At 50.8% G+C, this 8,571-nt stretch overlaps 1 protein-coding gene across 1 annotated transcript; it reads left to right on the forward strand.

The window, feature by feature from the left end:
• Positions 1-6,749: 6,749 nt before the first annotated feature.
• Positions 6,750-8,565, forward strand: RPRML (reprimo like). The gene has a single exon (XM_069634155.1). It carries the CDS (start codon positions 7,673-7,675, stop codon positions 8,006-8,008), a length of 336 nt encoding a protein of 111 aa, XP_069490256.1. The 5' UTR covers positions 6,750-7,672; the 3' UTR covers positions 8,009-8,565.
• Positions 8,566-8,571: the final 6 nt, after the last annotated feature.

Here is an 8,571-nt window from a genome sequence, read left to right on the forward strand (position 1 = left end):
TTTGCTGAAAATGTTTGGGGGGGGGACATGACATCTGAAGAAAAGGTGCCCCAGCCAAATGAATGGGGACAAAATGGTGTGCCATGAAAGTTGGGGGGGGACAAACAGCCCTGTCTCCCCTAAAATTATGCCCATGACTGTGAGATCTCAATCCATTACAGGCTGTGCTTCCACTGCATTCACACCAGTTGAATGTTGCCACCATGAGGCCTGCCTTGTTGTTGATCATTGTTGTTGATCATTGCCGTCTTGACCTCAATCCATCTCCAGCTGTGCTAGCTGGGAATTGTGCCACCATGATGCCCCTCTCATGTGAACTCTGCTGCTCTTGATTGCTGCTAGCTTGATGTTCTGCTACTGTGAGATCTGGATCCATCTCCGGCTGTGCTAGCTGGGAATTGTGCCACTATGATGCTCGTCTCGTGTGAACTCTGATGCTCTTGATTGCTGCTAGCTTGAGGTTCTGCTACTGTGAGATCTGAATCCATCTCAGGATGTGCTAGCTGGGAATTGTGCCACCATGATGCTCGTCTCGTGTGAACTCTACTGCTCTTGATTGCTGCTAGCTTGAGGTTCTGCTACTGTGAGATCTGAATCCATCTCAGGATGTGCTAACTGGGAATTGTGCCACCATGATGCTTGTCTCGTGTGAACTCTGCTGCTCTTGATTGCTGCTAGCTTGATGTTCTGCTACTGTGAGATCTGTATCCATCTCAGGCTGTGCTCGCTGGGAATTGTGCCACCATGATGCTCGTCTCGTGTGAACTCTGCTGCTCATGATTGCTGCTAGCTTGAGGTTCTGCTACTGTGAGATCTGAATCCATCTCAGGCTGTGCTAGCTGGGAATTGTTTGAATCCATCTCAGGATGTGCTAGCTGGGAATTGTGCTACCATGATGCTCGTCTCGTGAACTCTGTTGCTCTTGATTGCTGCTAGCTTTATTGTATTGTATTGCATTGTATTTATTTATAATGCGCACCTAACCCAGGGGTAACCAGGCGCAGTGGCATCAAGAGGATTGCAAAGCTTGGTTACATGCAGAGGAATGAGGTCCAGCTGTGGTTACAGTGCTGGAAGTGTCAACAGAAACAAGTCACGCCGATGAGACAACAAAAATAAACAAAATAAGCAATACTATATGCAAAATGCCGGTTGTCACATGAGGGGTATCAACGCCGAACAATAGACAACCTAAGTGTACATATTTACAATCGTTATGGTGAGGAGCATCAAGGCAGCAAGAGGTCGTTATGAATCGTGAACCTTGAGCCAGTGGATGGTCATAGCTCTGAATTGGTGGTAAGGGTCATCCTCCCTGCAAGGGGGAGGAAGGGAGTTCCAGAATTGTGCTGCTTTTACAGGAAAGCTGTTCCCACCAGACATTGTGCGTTTAAACCTGGGCACCAGGAGGAGATTGGAGTTGGCCATTCTAGAGGGGCGAGAAGGAGTAGGTCTGGTGAATGTAGAGATAAGGTATTGAGGGGCTGCTTGGTGGAGGCATTTGTGAGTCAGAGAGACCGATTTGAGGAATATTTTGTCTTTAGTAGACAGCCAGTTTACAGACCTTCTGGAATCAGAAATGTGGGCTTTCTTCAGTATACTAAGGGCCGCTCTTAGGGCGTTGTTTTGAAGGATTTGGATTTTGTTCATGATGTATTTATTGCAACCTACATATAGAGCATTGCAATAGTCCAACTTGGACAAGATCAGAGCCCTGGCTAGGGTGATGCAGTTAGAGGGGGAGAGAAAAGGTTTGGCTGCCCTGATGAGTTTGCATGTGTAGTATGTGGCGGATGCCATAACATTAACTTGTTTTTTGAAGGTGAGAGTAGAATCTAAGTAAAAGCCAAGGGTATTGACCTCCTTGGCTACCGTAATCTTATTGTTATCAATTATGAAAGAGGAGTAATTTTGGTCTAGTTTATTAAGGTTATGTGGGGACCCTAGAATGAGGAGTTCTGTCTTGTCATCATTCAGGCATAGACCGTGTGAGGCCATCCATGCCTGGATGATGAGGTACACTTTATTGACGAAGGCCAAATCCTTGTTATAATCCCCCGTCAACGGGATGAGGATCTGGGTATCATCGGTGTAATTAGGGTAGGTGATACCCAGACCATCTAGATCATCAAATGTTTATGTACTGCTACTGTGAGATCTGAATCCATCTCAGGCTGTGCTAGCTGGGAATTGTTTGAATCCATCTCAGGCTGTGTTGGCTGGGAATTGCGTAATCACGATGCTCGTCTCATGTGAACTCTGCTGCTCTTGATTGCTGCTAGCTTGATTTTCTGCTGTGAGCAGTGGGGTAACTTTGCTGAAAATGTTTGGGGGGGACATGACATCTGAAGAAAAGGTGCCCCAGCCAAATGAATGGGGACAAAATGGTGTGCCATGAAAGTTGGGGGGGACAAACACCCTGTCCCCCCTAAAATTACGCCCATGACTGTGAGATCTCAATCCATTACAGGCTGTGCTTCCACTGCATTCACACCAGTTGAATGTTGCCACCATGAGGCCTGCCTTGTTGTTGATCATTGTTGTTGATCATTGCTGTCTTGACCTGAATCCATCTCCAGCTGTGCTAGCTGGGAATTGTGCCACCATGATGCTCCTCTCATGTGAACTCTGCTGCTCTTGTTTGCTGCTAGCTTGATGGTCTGCTACTGTGTGTTCTGAATCCATCTCAGGCTGTGCTAGCTGGGAATTGTGCCACCATGATGCTCCTCTCGTGTGAACTTTGCTGCTCTTGATTGCTGCTAGCTTGATGTTCTGCTCCTGTGAGATCTGGATTCATCTCAGGCTTTGCTAGCTGGGAATTGTGCCACCATGATGGTCGTCTCGTGTGAACTCTGCTGCTCTTGATTGCTGCTAGCTTGAGGTTCTGCTACTGTGAGATCTGAATCCATCTCAGGATGTGCTAGCTGGGAATTGTGCCACCATGATGCTCGTCTCGTGTGAACTCTGCTGCTCTTGATTGCTGCTAGCTTGAGGTTCTGCTACTGTGAGATCTGAATTCATCTCAGGATGTGCTAGCTGGGAATTGTGCTACCATGATGCTCGTCTCGTGAACTCTGTTGCTCTTGATTGCTGCTAGCTTGATGTACTGCTACTGTGAGATCTGAATCCATCTCAGGCTGTGTTGGCTGGGAATTGTGTAATCACGATGCTCGTCTCATGTGACCTCTGCTGCTCTTGATTGCTGCTCTTGATTGCTGCTAGCTTGATGTTCTGCTACTGTGAGATCTGAATACATCTCAGGGTGTGCTAGCTGGGAATTGTGCCACCATGATGCTCGTCTCATGTGAGCTCTGCTGCTCTTGATTGCTGCTAGCTTGATGTTCTGCTACTGTGAGATCTGAATACCTCAGGCTGTGCTAGCTTGGAATTGTGCCACCATGATGCTTGTCTCATGTGAACTCTGCTGCTCTTGATTGCTGCTAGCTTGATGTTCTGCTACTGTGAGATCTGAATCCATCTCAGGCTGTGCTAGCTAGGAGTTGTGCCACCATGACGCTCCTCTCATGTGAACTCTGCTGCTCTTGATTGTTGCTAGCTTTATGTTCTGCTACTGTGAGATCTGAATCCATCTCAGGCTGTGCTAGCAGGGAATTGTGCCACCAAGATGCTCTTCACATGTGAACTCTGCTGCTCTTGATTGTTGCTGCTTGATTTTCTGCTGTGAGCAGTGAAGTAACTTTGCTGAAAAAGTTTGGGGGGAGGGGGACATGACATCTGAAGAAAAGGTGCCCCAGCCAAATGAATGGGGACAGAATGGTGTGCCATGAAAGTTGGGGGGGGGGGACAAACACCCCTGTCCCTCCCTAAAATTACGCCCATGACTGTGAGATCTGAATCCATTACAGGCTGTACTTCCACTGCATTTACACCAGTTGAATGTTGCCACCATGAGGCCTGCCTTGTTGTTGAACATTGTTGTTGATCATTGCCGTCTTGACCTCAATCCATCTCCAGCTGTGCTAGCTGGGAATTGTGCCACCATGATGCTCCTCTCATGTGAACTCTGCTTCTCTTGATTGCTGCTAGCTTGATCTACTGCTACTGTGGGATCTGAATCCATCTCAGGGTGTGCTACCTGGGAATTGTGCAACCATGATGCTCATCTCATGTGAACTCTGCTGCTCTTTATCGCTGCTAGCTTGATGTTCTCCTACTGTGAGATCTGAATCCATCTCAGGGTGTGCTACCTGGGAATTGTGCCACCATCATGCTTGTCTCTCGTGAACTTTGATGCTCTTGATTGCTGCTAGCTTGATGTTCTGCTACTGTGAGATCTGAATCCATCTCCGGCTGTGCTAGTTGGGAATCGTGCCATCATGATGCTCGTCTCATGTGAAATTTGCTGCTCTTGATTGCTGCTAGCTTGATTTTCTGCTACTGTGAGATCTGGGTCCATCTCAGGCTGTGCTAGCCGGGAATTGTGCCACCATGATGCTCGTCTCATGTGACCTCTGCTGCTCTTGATTGCTGCTAGCTTGATGTTCTGCTACTGTGAGATCTGAATCCATCTCAGGCTGTGCTAGCCGGGAATTGTGCCATCATAATGCTCGTCTCATGTGAACTCTGCTGCTCTTGATTGCTGCTAGCTTGATGTTCTGCTGATGTGAGGTCTGAATCCATCTCAGGCTGTGCTAGCTGGGAATTGTGCCACCATGATGCTTGTCTCTCGTGAACTTTGCTGCTCTTGATTGCTGCTAGCTTGATGTTCTGCTACTGTGAGGTCTGAATCCATCTCAGGCTGTGCTAGCTGGGAATTGTGCCACCATGATGCTTGTCTCATGTGACCTCTGCTGCTCTTGATTGCTGCTAGCTTGATGTTCTGCTACTGTGAGATCTGGATCCATCTCAGGCTGTGCTAGCAAGGAATTGTGCCACCATGATGTCTGGTCTCATGTGAGCTCAACTGCTGTTGACTACTGCCACTTAGGAATTCAACACTGTGGGATTCACGCCATTTTGGGCCCTGCCACCTCTAAATGTCTTCCCTTGGAATCCCGCTGCCACACTGATTGGATCATTTTGAGTTCTGCTCCTTCGAATTTTAGCACTCTGAGTTGAAGCACTCGGAGATTGGAATCCTCTCAGGCTGGAATTCTCAATGACTGTGCCTGGTGTCTTTATTGGACATGTTATGGATTTAGGGGCATTTTTTATCAGCCCCCCTATTTTTCTAAGACGCCCTCTGGGAGGCTAAGCCCGCTACCCTAGACAGCGATTGATCGATGCGCCTCTCGGAAGCGAAGCACCCGAAGAACAGCCCAGAACCTAATGGGTGAAAGTGGCCCAACGACCAAAGGCTATTTTTCTACAGTGGGGTTAGGTCATTACAGACACTATGGAAAAAACAGCAACACAACTTTCAAGTCTAAAAAAATACTCTCTAACAGAGAAGCAACGCAAAGAAAATGGAACGCTCGATATGTATTATGTTTTAAGGGGACTGCGTATACACTTACACAAGTGTTGGGGAAGGCCCCAGCCCGAACCTGATTCAGGGCACCCTAGACTGATATACCCCAAAAAGGCTGCACGCGCTCTACCAACAAACTGAGATCTGGACCCTAACGCCTGCACGCAAGGCTTCTGGGCACACTGTGCTCTCCGCTCTACACACTCACGTGGGTGTTGTGGATGGTCAACCGCATGAGAGGCTGCCTAGGGCTAGATAAGCACAGCAGGTTGCGGACTGCCAACAAACAACCTCATAACATTGACCCTGCCCCCCACAAGCAAGGCACCTGAGCAGAGTGTGCTGCCAACTTGACCGCTCACACAGCTGCAGGGCTCCCTAGGTTTAGACTCCGCCAGCAGCAGGTTCCCAACCCAACCAGCTACACGCGCAAGGCGCCAAATAGGCTGTGCTCGCAACTCATAGCACCCACTCACATGCACTCGTGTTGGGGAAGGTGAATAACCCCCCGCCCCCTCTCTGCTTGCCCCCCTGAATAGAGAAGCCCACCCCGGGCAGGCGACACTACCCGCAAGCACTTTCTGCCGCTGACTCCATCACCTCGACTCTAGAAAGACGCAGGCCCAACCAGTGGCGCAACGGCCATTGGACAAATTAGGCTTTAACCCTCCCCCATGAAGGGGAGAGTTAACTGCTTGTAACATTGACGCTTCCCCAGAACAGTCTCATTAGAATGTGTAAGTTCGATGCCCCCACACAACTAGGTTTTCCCCCACCTCCACTGTCTCTGAAGTTCGCCCCTCTCCCAACATGTGAAGGGTTCATCTGAGACGCACAGGCATGTGAGCAGTGAACACTGCGGGCATTGCACTATATTACTGCCGATAATACAGGGTACATTTTTGTGTTTCGCGGCCCAACCACTACACTATATGCCTAAGGAACCGGTGCCAGGTTCCCCAGAAGACGTTGCGCTTTGCGTCCTTCTTGCCCGGTCTCCTCAAACGGTGTACCCTAACGTGCCCCCAAACTGGGACTTGAATCTCAGCAGCTCGAGCCATTGCCTCTTGGCCATCCCCGTATCCACCTGCATCACGCCTCCATGTTGAGTTTCGTCTCCGGGCAGGGAGAGGGGCACGGCAAACCAAGGACGTGCCAACCTGCGCCCTAAAACGGGATGAAACACACTGCGCCTTCTCCACACCACAGCCCTGCCCGTGTGAGCTCCGATTCATTGCAGGCTGGAAGTGAGCGCCTGCAAGCGCCTGCAAGCGCGGCTCCCCCCTCCCTCACCCCCTCCCATCACATCCAGCTTTATAAAGCCAGTCCGCCCCGCGCGCATGGACTTCGCGGCAGCCGCTTGGAGGTAACCAGGGAGCGCGCAGACTGCCTGCAGGCTGAGAGAGGGGTGCCCAGGGCCCAGCCCTGACAGACCGGAACTCCCCTGCACCTGTCTGCAGACGCCCGAGCCCAGCTGCCAAGTCTCGAGCTCCACTTTAGGCCGGGAAGCCAAGGCGGCCACAGGCAGCGCTACATGTGGACGACTGCCGCCAGCATCTCTACTCTTCTGTGCACCGGTCCCCTTCCGGTGCTGGACCCCCTGCGGCCTGGCCACTTCCAGACGCTCTGGGCCGTGGAACTAACCCCAGACACATGCTCTATCCTTTCTCTGGGTTTGGTTTCCGGAGGGGTTGTTTTGAGGGGGATATGAGCGAGACACCAAATCATTGGAAGTTGTGCTTCGGCCCTACATGTCTGCTGATTGACAGTCGAACCTCCCTGATTCGATCTTCCTTCCCATGATTATCCGGCATCCCAACTGACCACCCTTCTTCAGTTGGTTGTTGTCCGGCATCCCAACTGACCATCCTTCTTTGGTTGGTTGTTGTCCGGCATCCCAACTAACAGACCCTTCTTTGGTTGGTTGTTGTCTGGCATCCCAACTGACTGACCCTTCTTTGGTTGGTTGTTGTCCGGCATCCCAACGGACCAACCCTTCTTTGGTGGGTTGTTGTCCGGCATCCCCAACGGGTAGGCGTTCTTTGGTGGGTTGTTGTCCGTCATCCCAACTGGCCGCCCTTCTTTGGTGGGTTGTTGTCCGTCATCCCAACTGGCCGCCCTTCTTTGTTGGGTTGTTGTCTGCCATGCCCAACTGACCACCCTTCTTTGCTTAGTTGGGGCCTTCTGAACTTTCCTGCCATAACTTGGGGCGCTGACACCCTACACCCGCCCAACCAGATAATGAACGGGACCTTTTTCAACCACACTGGGCTGGATCAAGGCGTTTTCTCCAACAGGACCGAAGACTTGGGCGTCTTGATGGGCTGCTGCAACGGCACGCACTCGGTGGTCACGGACGATGGTGGCTCGCTGGTGCTGCCTCCCGAGGAGAGGAACCTCTTGGTGATGAGGGCGGTGCAGATCGCCGTGCTCTGCGTCCTCTCGCTGACTGTCATCTTTGGGGTCTTCTTCCTGGGTTGCAACCTCCTGATCAAGTCGGAGAGCATGATCAACTTCCTGGTCAAAGAGCGGAGGCCCTCCAAGGACGTGGGCGCGGTCATCCTGGGACTTTACTAACCAGCTCCTGGCACTCTCTGGAGGTTCCTCAGCAGGGCTCCTCGTGGACACAAGGCCCAGGGCATGGCATGCTGGCACTAGACAGGCCGAGTGCTTCAAGGGGGCTTGCTTGAAGATGGCCGTTCCTGGGGCCCTTCTGAGGCGAGTAGGCGACGAGCAGACACGGGCACCCAGGTGAACGGAAAAAGAGCAGGCCTGGAAACCGTCGAAAGAAAAATGTTGCATGCAAAAATAATGTATTTTAAATTGTTTGCACGACACCTAAAAAAAATGTTTTCAGAAATAACAACAAAGGAACCGGAAAAGCAAGTGACTTGGGAATGCGCAACGAAGGTGCGAGCCGTAGATAACGGTAAAAGGAGTACGGCTCAAGCTCTTCAGTGCATGAAATGTGTATCCAACGGGGGTGGGTAGGTGGGCGCTTCTGGGGTCCACGCTAAAGCGAAGGCTGCATGCTGTCCAGAAAAAAAAGTGTGTTCTCTGCCACGTCTCTTACCTCAAACACCTTTTGGTGGATCCGGGTGTGCAGTTTTGAAAAGCATGTTTCTATTTTTGGTGGTGGT

Source organism: Ambystoma mexicanum, chromosome 13 (genome assembly GCF_040938575.1).
Source record: "Ambystoma mexicanum isolate Mex_15411 chromosome 13, UKY_AmexF1_1, whole genome shotgun sequence".
NCBI classification, from domain to species: Eukaryota; Metazoa; Chordata; class Amphibia; order Caudata; family Ambystomatidae; genus Ambystoma; species Ambystoma mexicanum.

Coding starts and splice junctions, on each gene's coding strand:
- RPRML (XM_069634155.1), top strand. CDS start 7,673: ATGAACGGGACCTTTTTCAACCACACTGGGCTGGATCAAGGCGTTTTC.